This window comes from Epinephelus lanceolatus, chromosome 3, assembly GCF_041903045.1.
Source record: "Epinephelus lanceolatus isolate andai-2023 chromosome 3, ASM4190304v1, whole genome shotgun sequence".
In the NCBI taxonomy this organism is placed as follows: domain Eukaryota; kingdom Metazoa; phylum Chordata; class Actinopteri; order Perciformes; family Serranidae; genus Epinephelus; species Epinephelus lanceolatus.
The window spans coordinates 25,459,896-25,473,556 of NC_135736.1; the positions used below are offsets into that span (position 1 = coordinate 25,459,896).

Consider the following 13,661-nt stretch of genomic DNA (forward strand, 5'->3'; position numbering starts at 1 on the left):
GGGGTCGCTGACTGATGATTTGAATCTTTAACTTTTAGGGGGCAGCCTTAATAGGTCGACACATAGCCTAAATAAATGGAATAACAGAATCTAAAATCTGTCAGAAAATACTCTACCAGCACCTCTAAAACTCACTAATTAACATGCAACATCTTGTTTTGATTTTTAAATCCACAGAAAAACCACCATGAAAAAACTTGGTTAGCTTTAGAGGTGCTGGTAGGCAGAATTTACTTTTGTGCATAGCAAGGCCAGCTGTTTCCCCATGTTTCCAGTCTTCTTCGTGCTAAGCTAACCAACTGCTGGTTGTAGCTTCATTTTTAGTGTACAAACATGAGAAAGGAATAATTGTGAATATGCATTTTTTCCAAGTGTATCAACTCATAATTTGATTATAATTTAACACAGAAAAAGTCTATACCGCAAAACCATTAAACGCCTGGTCCCTTTTACTAGCTTGGTGTGGCTACACATTTTGACAAATAAATGTCTGTCTCAATTAGATGCCTGGTCTGGCTGCCAAGTAGTTCATTTATTTTTTATATTAGTTCCTCGGATGTATTAAATCGGGTTGTTGGCTACCTCAAATTAGGGGTAGGGGTAAAAATCAATACAGCATAATGTTGTGATATTTTTGTGTGGCAATATGGTATCATCACAGAATGCCAAGTATTGATTTTTTTTAATTACATAAGTTATTAATATTACAAATACAAATTAAACTTTAGGTAGTCTACTAGAATAATATGATAAACTGCTTTTTCAGCCCACTGGATACATTTTTCTGCTGCAAAAAAAAAATGGCTGAAGTGAGACAAACAGACTGAAAACTTTATCTTCTGTATATATATATGTTGACAAAGCTTTCCTTTGGGGACATAATTTACAGTTGAAAAAGGTAATGAATAGCACTATATCATAATTTATTTTATCGCAATACTTAGCATATAGCAACATATTTGAAATCGCAATAATATTACATCGTGACCTGAAATCATGTTTCCATTCCTCGATTAACCAAACTGGAACGACCATCGTTAAACAGAGGAGGTGGCCTACGACACCACTTAACACCCACCTATACTGCAGTCTTGGGACCCCTCCCTTGATGACTTAACACCCATTCACACCTGTTCCCATCTAACCCTAACAGCACACAAGATGGCCTGGTGGGTCAACGACTCACATGTGACCTTAACAACTCTGTAAGGGTTCACACCCACACAGAGTGCACACTCTAGACTCCATAGAAACACAAAACTTCGCTGCTGAGGTAGAGTCAGTGAGCCTTAAAGGGATAGACACAACGGCTGAGAGGAAACAGTCTGACAAAAACACCCAAATAGGTTCAAGTTTTTTTTAAGGGTGGCTTCATTTACTGCACCTTTGCCAGAGATTATGAGTACTATATTACAACAGACCTAATCTGAGACATTGAACTCCATCAAATGGATTTATAAGTATATAATCATTATGTAAAAGAAGAAGTCCAGGAGCAAGTTGCACAAAACAACTTAAGTTTTCTCATTAAGTATGGCACTTAAGACTTAATTTTTCCTAAGCTGAGGGACTTACTTAAGGGTGTTGCACAGAACCCCCTAGTTTCCTTAGTAAAGTAAAAATGTCGAGGCATTTACTACACTGAAAGATTTTACAGTGGCAAAGTACTAGTTTACATGATAACCATTTGTTTGCTTGTGCTCAGCTTGTGAAACCTAAACTTTGGGGGATCCTTAAGTAAAAGACCAAGATAGGGAGAAAATCTTCAATACATAAATGAAAATTTATGAAAATCTTGATTTGATTTATGGATCAATATTTGGCACTATAGTCTCATCTAAACAGGTCAGAAAATGTAAAACATAAATTCATTTATAACACACAGCAACAATCCATGACACACAGATGCGTGTAGTTTTCAGCTGTGTGTATTTAATGACTGATGCAGAGGACGTCATGTCAGTGTCTCTGAACTACAGACACAAGAGGTGGAGTGATAAAACAAAAACTACAGCGGATCAGGGTCACCTGGAGCTTGGCACGTACAGCAATGAATGATTCAACTCAGAAACATACAGTTTACAGACACACACACACACACATTATTTCTCTATAATCTCCTATAACACACACTTACACATTTGCATTTAACACAATAAACTGTGTATGTCCTCCACCTTCACAGCACTTTGCTCTCCACACTCCAGATATACAGAAGAGGAAGTGTGTGTTCAGATATGTCTGGGAAAACGCACACAAATGAGTTTTTGTGTATCTGTGGATGTGTAAGCATGTGTTCATGTATCTCTGAGAGCAGCTACAAAAATGACACACAAACACACATGCACCATTGACACCCTATCTCACACACAGACTACATTTCCCATGTTTTTTGTTGTGTTTTTTTTTTAAACAATAAAACCATTCAAGGTCTCCAAACAAATAAAATATGCTGCCAAAAAACCTTGAAAACACTCCGCTGACACAAGAGCATCGATATACATTTTGGTTCTAAGGCAATATTGTAGTTCCACAGGACTAGTGCTGTTGATGCAGTGTGCTGTTCGCACGCCGACTGTGTCTCCTATTTCCAACCACAGTCGCCTGTCATTCAGTGTATTCTTATGTGTTAGCACCATGGGAATCTCTCCTTCAATCAGAATTGTGTCACTCCGAGAGACAGCTGTGAAAATATTCCTTTCCAATATCCACTTTTTTGGGAGCGGGGCTGAGGTGGAAACTGGAAACATCCACGAAAGTTTGTTACAAGATGGTGCAAACTCAAGAAACAGCATGGACACACACACAACATAATGCAAGGCTTAACATTAACATCACAGATCATTTGGAAATTCTCCATTTGCATTTTTTTTTCTCCCCATTCCACGATGGTTGTCTGCATAAGCTTTAAGCAAAAAGGGCAAATGACGGACTTCAGCCTTTTGTTTGTTCTTTTTTTTTTCTCTGTACACACAGACACACATACAGTAAACACAACGGGTTTTACAATAAGACATGAAATAAAATCATCTGCAGCCGTTCTGAGCTGGGTTGCAGTTCCCAGGCATCAAAGGCAATAAAAATGTCTACTCAGAGTTTCCTCTCAGTTACTGTGGATATGAGCAGCTGTCTGATCACAGTACGTCGCACAGTCCAAGGAGTCAGACGAGACTCTGAACTCCCCAGGTGGATGCATTTTTCTTTTTAGGTAGAAGCTCTTCAGTTCCTCAAGCATCCATAGTTTATAGTTCTGAATATGAGTCTGGTGTGTTTACCGGTGTGTGTGTTTGTACTCTTTTGTTTTGCCACCGTGAGTATCCACACTGAGGGTAGCTGGATGTGCAGTAATGAAAACCATCTCCTCCACAGAGATGGCTCGCTCAGTCGTCGGCATGATTCTCCACGTTTGCTGAAGCACGTATTGATATCTCAGTGTTTTTCCTGTCTCATCTCAGAGTGCGCTGACCTGTGTGGAGCCACGGAGGGAGACTAATGTTCACGTCAAGTGTTGACTTCCCCCCGCGGCTGGTGAACGTCCACAAATGTCCGCATCTGTCTGTCGGTCCGAGAAGAGGGGACAGGCTGTACTTTTCTCGTTGCCATGGTGAAGGTCAGGGTGACAGTGGCGGGGGGCTGCACAGAGGTCAGAGGTTACGGGCTGCGTGTGAGGTCATTTCCTGGTGTGAAGGCTCTCCTGGATCTTGGTGCTCGTGTAGCGGATGTGGAAGCCCTTCTTGCTGATTGTGTCGTCGCTATGGAAACGGATCAGCATCGTGCTTCCGGGCGAGTAGATCCCTTCCCTGGGCTGAGGAAGGGAAGAGGGAGACATGTGAAGCAATGTCTTAGACACTGAGAGGTTCATGTCACTGGTTTTGAATAATTCAGTCTGTTAACTACAAATCAAATAGAGTTTACATCACAGGTTAGGTGTGGCTTGTGTATGGGGAGTTTGTTTGTGTATTTTTCCCACCTTCCAAGAAAAGTTTCCATTAATTATGTGTGAACATCGACTGGAAATTTTGAGCTTTGTCATCTTCATTGGCCATTTTTCTACTTTGAGTACTTTTATTTTTTTATTCTGTAAAGGAACAGTTCACCCCCAAAGCAAAATACATGTTTCCCTCTTATCTGTGGTGCCATTTGTCAGTCTAGATTGTTTTGGTGTGAGATGCTGAGCAATACAGATGTTTATCGTCTCTAAAATATAATGGAACTAGATGGCACTCAGCCTGTGGTACTCTTTCCAGAAATCATGACCTGGTTACTCAAGATAATCCACAGACCTTGCTGTGAGCAGTTTCATGTAGGAACTATTTGCTTTCTAATAATCTGCACCTGCCAACCACATCACCGCGCAGAAGGAAGAGTGCATCTACTGGTGTAGCTCTGTAATTTTTTTTTTTTTTTAGCTCTTTGAGCACCACTAGCCGAGTGCCATCTACTTCAATTACATTCAGAAGAAGGCTGACATCTTTACAACCAATGTCTCCAACGCTCGGCAACTCAAACTAAAACAATAAATGACTGATAAATAGTACTACAGGTAAGAGGAAAAACATGTTTGATTTGGGTATGAAATGTCCCTTTAAGCACATTTTGCTAATAACATGTTGTTGGTGGTTTTTTTTTGCATTTTTACTTAAGTAACATTGTCAGTGCTTTTACTTGTATTGGAGTAATTTATCTGTTATCTGACCGCTTTGTATCCTTCACAATGAAAATCTAGTCTGCATTAATTTTTCTCAAAGTTATATTGTTATGAGGTAATGCAAGGTAGACTTTTATTATAAATCTTAACTGCTTAACCACTAGGGCATGTGTTTTATACAAGTCTCAAAAAAATACCCAAATGTCAGTGTTGACACCTAAGAAATAAAAAACTTTTTATCATCATAGTTTAAGAAATATAAATACATTCTTCTACAAAATTCTTTTTAATTTTTTTTTGTAAATAAAATATCTGATGGCATCAGTGATTCATATTGACACAAGCAGCTGTACAAAAACCTTGCATTAACAAAAAATAAAATTCAAAATGATGATAATGATTATGATTAAATCAGGAAATATCTGCATCTCATGTTCTGTATACTGAGATAGGTCACACGACTCTATGAAAGCAAGAGTCTGTTATGACATATTCATACTAAATGAATAGAAAGGAATGGCCATCTGGAATGGATGATGGAAAGTAAAATGAAAAAATTGAAAGTATTCAGCAGGCATTCAAAAGTTGTCAGTAAAAATCCAAAGTATACATTATTTTATTCTGTATTTTTCCGACTGTCAACAGATTCTATGAAAAGGCCAAAAAGATTATTTTTTGGCCGTTTTTAAGTCCAAACCAAACCCTGGGCCGCTCCAAGGGACCCAGCCTACATGGGGCACACACTCTATCAGGTGAGCTAGAGGTCACCCCAGTCCTTCTCTCTTTACTTTCTGTCTTCTGTCTCCTGTCAAACCCACTGGTTCAGTGGAGGTTTAAGTAAATGTGGCTCAAATGGGACTCAATAGTGTGTTTCCTGGGGACTAAATTCATCTGCAGATTTATACACATTTGGAGCTCTGCTGCGTATTCACTGCAGCAGGATGGTGACTGTGGGATTAACTCAAAATAAACTACTGTGCTCATAATCATTGTATCACCCAGTGCATGAGTGTGGTTCACTGATGTAATTTTAGACACAGCAATGGAGGAATTAAATATTTCAGGCTTTGGTTACACAAGCAATATTTACTAGTGAAATCAGTTCATTGATGGTTTTGGTCTTTGGTCTAGTTGCCCCACCAAAGATGAAATATGAGTCATTGAAAAGAAGATATAATCTTACCCCTGAACCGCAGAAGCGACCGAGTCGATGTGAGTTGGCATCGTACCCATTGTACAGCTCGATGTAGTCATAACCACAGTCAGCTTCCTCCTCTACCTCAAAGGTAATGAAGGTCAACTCGATGCCATAACCCTGCTCGGCTGTCAGCAGCCACTCACAGTCAGTGTGACCTGGGTAATTATTGTCTCCAAACTGGGCGTGAGAGTAGAGGTTCTTCTGACGAACTTCTGGCTTTAGGCGACCTCCACATTCTGCAGAGAGACAAGGAAAGAGTAAAACTTTAATCTGAAATTAGGCCTCTGTTAGACTTTGTTGTCTCAGGTCAGATGGCATGACTCTCATCTTGCATGTGCTGCTATGAACCACTAGAGGGAGATATTGCTCTTAAAAAACTATTCTGACGTGAGAAATCAAAGCTGGTGACTGAGTGATGCTCTTTGCAGTCACAAGAACTCACTCACAGTGAGATATTATCACAAACATACACAAACACTACAACATGCTTCCACACTGACACACACCTGTGGAGTGTGTAGCTTGGAAGCCCTTTCTTTGTACTGAGGCGTCAGAAATGAAGCGGAGGTACATCTTGTTGCCGGTGGAGACCAGCTGCTCCGGGATCTTGCTGCCACACAGTCGGCCCAAGATGGCTGCCGTGTCACTGTCCCCGTCAAAGGCCTCGAGGTGGTCATATGCACATTCCTGATGCTGCTCGATCTCAAACTCATTGAAGGCCTGGAAAGGTAGAAGCGGAGAGACAGAGAGGGTGAGAGGTCGCTGAGAGAGATGTGAGTGGGTGTTGAAAGATTAACTGTTGACCTCACTGTCCACAGCTTTTATAGGAGGCTACTTCTTTGTTAGAAAGCAATTCTAGTGAAAACTTGTGAAGCTGGGGTCCCTGGAAGTTGGTGAACTCTGACATTCGAATTCAACTTCAACTTTATTGTGCCCAGTGGGAAATTTGTCGTGCAGCCTGATCAAAAACACAGAATATACAGAGACATAGAGACACAGACTCAACAACATTAAGTGCCACCAGACCTATGCCAGCAAAAACCAGCATCGTCACCCCACAGTAGTTAAATGGGAAACTAATCATCAGTTGGGTCAGTTGGGATCTCAATTTCTTCATGTAGAGGATGAAGAGGACACTCTAAAATAGCTCAAATAGATTATCTCTGTCTGCACGGGATGATCTGTAGCCCCTCCTCGTTCTGTGCAGAAAAGCAGTTTAGTTTTGTGGTGAAGTAATTAAGCAAAATTTAGAGACTGTCAAACTCAGTGGTAGACTGCTTCATCTAATTACTGTAAAATACAGTGTGTGGATGCTGTGAGTTTTCTTGGTGATGTTCTTATTGGTTCACAGGAATCACAACTAAGTTACAAACATTTAAAGGAGAAGAGTGAATTGGAAAGAGACTGATGAGAGTTTCCTTTGTTGGAGCCCGTGTTGTAATGTGTGAGTCATTCTCTAAATTCAGATCTGACCTTTTTATAAAAGCAACAAAGCACACCTGAGTTTAGACTAAATGTAGCTGATGGAGAAGCTAGAAAACAAACTTAAGCTCAGCAACAAGTCGAAATTAAATCTGCAATATCTGAATTTTTGGCACCTAGGGGGTGGTGGAAACAAACTTTATACAACACTGATATATTATGCCACCTTTTAGGAAGATATGGTGAACTCATCAGCAAAGAGATGCTAATTTCCACGTCCAGCAGTTACAGAGCAACATTGTAATTCATGTGGCATTGTGTTTCCTGCCACCTGATGAATCTAACTCTTTTTTTAGCTCTGTCTTGGTCTCCACCAGTGTTCAGGTTACTGACAATTAATAGTCACAATTAATAGTTACTTCTCAAAGTATTAAAATTACTTTACCACTTATATAAAAGTAATGAGTTAATAGCAAAAGTAACTCTTGCTTTACTAAACATCTGGTTCAATTCTCTTATTAATGTATACATATCTATGTTATATTCATGTTGCTGTGGAACACTGTGGGACAAGACAGCTGTCAGATTCTGTCAAATCAAATATCATGTAATTTTTTCCTTCATTTATTTTCTGTCGTGGCTTATCCTGTTAGGGGTCGCGGGAGGGCTGGAGCCTATCCCAGCTGACACTGGGCAAGAGGCAGGGTACACCCTGGACAGGTCGCCAGACTATCACAGGGCTGACACATAGAGACAGACAACCATTCACACTCACATTCACACCTATGGACAATTTAGAGTCACCAGTTAACCTGCATGTCTTTGGACTGTGGGAGGAAGCTGGAGTACCCAGAGAAAACCCACAATGACGGTGGGAGAACATGCAAACTCTGCACAGAGGGGCTCCACGTCAGTTTTTAAGTTTCTTATTATTCTTGTATCTATGTATCTTATTCCATTCTTTGTTAACAACAGAGCATCACCATAGCAACATATTGTAATGACTATTTCATTTTTCCCGTGCCATCCAGGAGGTGTTTGTCTACCATCTTTTTGAATCAATGTGAAGGCAGCATAATTCTGATCGACTGATTCCCGTAATTCATCACGCCACCCGAGGTTTGGTGAATTTAGTTCATAACCCAGAAAAAATCTGGGGGATCGGCTGCGTTTGTGTGCTATAATCAAGATAAAAGTAACAAGTAATGAGCCCATTTAAACTTCAATACGTTCACCAGCCGGTCACTGAGTTTGTGAAGGCAGCACACAGTGAGTTTTTAGAGCTTTTCATCTGGAAACATCTGCCTGTTGTGGCAAAATGACAAAATGACAGTGACCTGAAAGAGTAAAGTTTCAGACCAGCAAATCAAAACAATGAACTGAAAGTTGCTAGGAAGGTACACAAAGTTATGTGACCCATGGTTAAAACATGTATCCAACATGACCACATTTTTCTCAACAGTAACTTAACAGATTGCTGCAATAAGAGACTGGTTTTAGTAGAGATGCTGAGGATGGTACAAATATTTTTTCCCTTCCTTCAGTGTTCCACACCTTTAAAACTCTTTCAAAGCAAAATACACACATTTGCATTTCATATTCTTTAATATGTATCTACAGAACACACTGGCTGCCTCCCTCTGTCTTTGCCTACACATTGCTTACACACTGACATGCATGTACACAGTGTCACGATTCCTAATCTAATCAAGTCACCGTGAGCTGAGTCATAACACCTTGCAGGCCTCTCTCCCACACATAGTCACACACACCTCTCTGATTGTCTCCTGAGCCATGCTCCATCACGCCACCACAAACACCACACCACACTGATTTCCACAAGCCAGGCGGAAGGAGAGGAGAGCGAAGATGGGTTAACGTCGTTACCGAGATGGGAAGTGTTTGATTCTGGGGGTCGTGATGGCTTCCAGATGTTTCTAACTGTAGCTTTGGTGAGACGCTGATATGTGGAAGAACTGTTTACTACTTCAGAGAGAGTTTTGTGTGTGTGTGTGTGTGTGTGTCCGAGAGCAAAGAAGCAATAACAGAGTGACCTTCATGTCTATGATCAGATTTCTGGTATTAAATATATCCCGCTGCGATGTCATTACTGTGGATATAGAGAGGGCCCCTGCTAATCTCAACACACACACACATACCAACACACACACATACTCACACAAGAACAAGTTTCCCAATTTGTGTGTAGTTGTGTGTAAATCCAATGTACTCACACATTCAAAACAGGTGCTAAAACTACTAAATGTGTTACCGTAGCTGATGATGTAACATGTTTTACGTAAGCGTTAAAAAGAGATTATCAAAACTAAATGACAGTTGATGACAATTTTGATAACATGCAGCAGGCTCAGCATGCAGCTGCAGAGAGGAAGCGAGGTGACGAGCCAAAATCCTAATACTTTGCCGGACTACAGACTGTACTGTGTGTCTGGGTGTGTGTAGCTGTGTGTAGATGTGTGTGTGTGTGTGTGTGTGTCTAGACCAGGAATGTGTGCGCACATTGTGAAGCTTGCACTGTGTTTGTGTGTGTCTGACACTATTTGCATGAGAAACATGGGTGGATTATCTGAAGCGCGCTGTGTGAATGTGGGACATGTGTGCTCGTGTGTTTGTATCCTTGTGAGGACCATGTTGAGTGTCAGGATCAAGACATACATACAGTTTAGATCAGCTGACTAATTTAGTAGTGGACTGACAAAAAATTAATAGACAAAACAAGTGTGTGATTTTTTTTTTTAGCTGGATTGCCAACGTCACCTCATTGCAGCTTCTAAAATGTGGGGATTTTGCTGGTTTAGTTTGCGTTATGTGATAATAAACTGAATATCTTTAGCTTTTGGAAAGTAGGTGAGACAAAACAGGCAGTTTGAAGACGTGATCTCAGGCTTTAGAGAATTGTCAATGTGATGTTTCCTTATTTATTGATGTTATATAGACCAAATGATAAAAGGTATACTATACAGGATGCTGAGTTACTGTTTGTAAACTTGCTCACAAGCAAAAGTGAAAGTACAAGATGATATGCTTTATTAATTCCTGAGAGGAACAGAGCAATTTTTTCACTCTCTTGTCATATACACCCAGGCCCAAAATACACACACATGCACAAACAGGACCTATACGTGCATCAAATGGAGAGATGTCAGAGCAAAGGGGCTGCCCATGGACAAGCGCCCCGTGCAGTTGGGGGTTTGGTGCCCTGTTCTAGTGTACCATGGCGGTGCCCAGGAGGTGGACTGGCACCTCTCCAGCTATCGGTCCAAACTCCATGTTTGGTCCAGATGGGGACTTTGGCTGGCGACCCTCCGGTTCCCAAATCAAGTCCCTATGGACTGAGCTACTGCCACCCCCAAAGCCAACCCCAGAGTCACTCTCATTTGGTGATTTATCTCGCTATATTTCCGTGTTTTTGATGCTGTGTCACTTGGATGTTTGCTGCTTATAGTCTGGCACCTGGCCGCTACCTTTTTATAAAGACCTAACCACACCTGAACACTGTGGGGGTACACAACCATAAACGTCCCAAACACAGACATTAAGAAAATACAGGCAGAGGGCAAAGTCTCTGCAGAAAAATACACTACCACACACCTCTAGTGGGTCATAAGTGATGGCAGAGAGGGATTACTTCTGTATGAGTGTATACATTGTGTTTTAGGAAAATCCTGTCTAGCATATCTTTAAGGCTACAGAAAGTCTTATGCCGCTGAAAGTCCTCACAAGTATGGAGGTACAAACCTATTTGTTTGTGTGTATGTCTATAGACCACTCTATCACCCCTTGGTGATGTGTGTTTAGCATCTTCTGTGAATCCACCTGAGTCAGGAGCAAATCCATTTGCATCAAAGCTAACACTGAGCTAACACTAACACCAAACACCATCTCCTCTCAAATCTTTGTTTCTGTCTCTCTTCGGACAAATAACCACGCACATCAGACATCTAACTTTTCAGCCTCAACTATCTTCAATTCATGATGCACACAGCAGAGCAGAATATGTTGGTTTATTCCTAAATAGGTACATCTGCAGTAAGTCAGAAAAATGTGGAGATGACTGTTTGCAGTGACACATAAATGCTTACATGCACAAATGCATGTGTGTGTATGTGCCTGCTAAATGCATGCATACACACACACACACACAGAAAGCCACAAGAACACAGATGGCCACTGCCCAAGGCCTCTTTCTAACGCATGAGCACACGCTTGCAGTTAGCCCGAATATACAAACGTGCACTTTCTCCCCCATTCACATTTGGGTTTCATAAGTGGAACATGGGAAAGAGAGATCACAGAGAAACAAGAGAGGAGGACAGTCTGAGGGTTTAACATAGATATGAGCCCACAGACAGAATAATGCATTGTTATGAGGAAGGGAAGAAGGCCAATAATGCTAAAGTGAAGCGTTAGTCAGAAATCTGCTTGATTTCAACACACTTACTATCTTGACTCGGTGCCCCGGCGTGGCTGTGATGTCCCAGGTGCACTCCTTACGGCTGGGATACTTGTCTGGCCAGTTAGGGCTGCTCAGCGTCCCACTGGGGCTGTGGATCTTATGCTCACACTCAGCTGAACACACATATCCACACACACACACACACACACACACAAACACGCAAGCACACACATAGAGAGGAAGTTAAAATCATGGCTGCGCAGGAAAAGGTCAGAGGAAATGGAAAGGGAACAGGAAGGAGAGAAACGAGAAAACCAAACGAGAGAGAAAAGATTTCAAAGAAACACATCCTGATGACAAGTTCAGTGTGAATTTCACATGGACGCATGCACGCATGCTTTAGTCAAACACACTGCTGCAGTTAGCCTTCTGTACTTCGCATGGATGGAGTATAGTATATATCATATATCTATATATATCTCTAGTAGTACAAATCCATTACTAACATTATCTAAAGGTGATATTAATGTTATTATTCTTAAAGTCATTTGAACCTTGAATATGATCAAAATTCATTCAAGTAAAAGTGAAAATCTATCATACAATCTCTATCTTTTTGTGCTTTTAGTTACAAAATACAGTATTCATTGCAAACACTTGCAGGCCACAGTTACAAGATTTTTAATCCCTTTTAAAATTCAGGGTCCATTCTGGATGAGTTCAGCAATGACAGTCAAGAGAGAAATAAAAGAAGCAGACATGGAGATGGAGAAATGTAACAAATACAGACGTTCCAATACATTGTACAAGGGGTTTCTGAATGATTTGATGAGTATAGAAATGATGTGTGTAATATGCTTTGGCCTTCACAGTAACCAAATCTCAACCCAACTGAATGCTACAGCTCTGATTTGCACCTCTATCTGGGGTTTTCTCAAAAGCAACAAATGAGCTTCTGTTTGTGCTGTATCTTTCCGGAGAGTTCAAGTTAAGCAAGTCATTTGAGACAAGTCCAAGTGAAGTGTCAGGTCTCTCAGAATTAAGCCTAACACCAAACAACTTTTCAAGAAATTTCACAGTCACATAAATTTCAAATGTGGCAAGAAATTCATTAGAGTTTTGGTGAAGTCGTGGTGCGCTCCAGTGATCTCGATCGTTTGGTATAACGTGGTCATAATCTAAGTATGAGCTATCTTAGGTCTGACTTTTTCTCAACGCGATGTTCCAACAAAATCAAGTTTTTTATTACTATCGGTAAGTTCTTTGTCTTGGCTCATGCAGTTCAATGATGTGAACATTGTCAATAACCAATAGCTGCGCTCTCTCCTGCACCAGCAAGAAGCAGCAAACTAGGTCGCCAGTAAACATGGAGGATACTCTGTGGAGGCGCAGGAATATGAACAAGTCTTGGTTCTCTTGGACTTTGGAAAAGGAGGAAAAACTGGTCTCCTCTCACTAAAATACCAGCAGGCTGGTAACAAGTTGAAGCCACAAAATCCAAAACTGTAGCATTTGTACTTAAATACAGTTTATCTTTATTGATTCTATTGATGCTGAATTGACAAGAATACTTTAGACATATGACCCTACAAGATTCCCAGTCTTTTTGCGAAATCTTATAGTGTGTAAGTAAAAACTCACATTGTCTTCAGACGTGAGAGAGTGTCAGACTTCAGTCTCTTAAAAATCTTGTAGTGTATGGTAGGCAAGTCCTTCAGGGCAGGTTGAAGTCAAGTCAAAGAATAAACCTCTAGGACCTGCAGCTTTGCCCACAGTGATACACAGTGATTACAGGGGCAGTTACTCAGTAGTCAAGATGTATGCATTAATTGTTCTATTTAACAACTGCTGATTAATAATTATTGGTGTAAATGCACCCAAGTTCGACAGAAGTCTATTATTGACTTGTTAGTTAGATTAGTTAGATTTGTTAGTTACTCCCAGGCTCTGCACTTCTAAACAACAGCAACATATTT

General features: G+C 40.7%; 1 protein-coding gene across 1 annotated transcript in view; it reads right to left on the reverse strand.

Annotated features, from left to right (window-relative positions):
* Positions 1 to 1,912: 1,912 nt before the first annotated feature.
* tll1 (tolloid-like 1) overlaps positions 1,913 to 13,661 on the reverse strand; it is a 66,416-nt gene continuing 54,667 nt past the window's right edge. Inside the window, exons 19-22 of the mRNA XM_033623013.2 lie at positions 11,731 to 11,858; positions 6,353 to 6,566; positions 5,832 to 6,082; positions 1,913 to 3,805 (exon numbers count right to left, since the gene is read on the reverse strand). Coding sequence (XP_033478904.1) covers positions 3,671 to 3,805; positions 5,832 to 6,082; positions 6,353 to 6,566; positions 11,731 to 11,858 — 728 coding nt within the window. The 3' untranslated portion in view covers positions 1,913 to 3,670. The remainder of the gene's footprint in view (positions 3,806 to 5,831; positions 6,083 to 6,352; positions 6,567 to 11,730; positions 11,859 to 13,661) is intronic.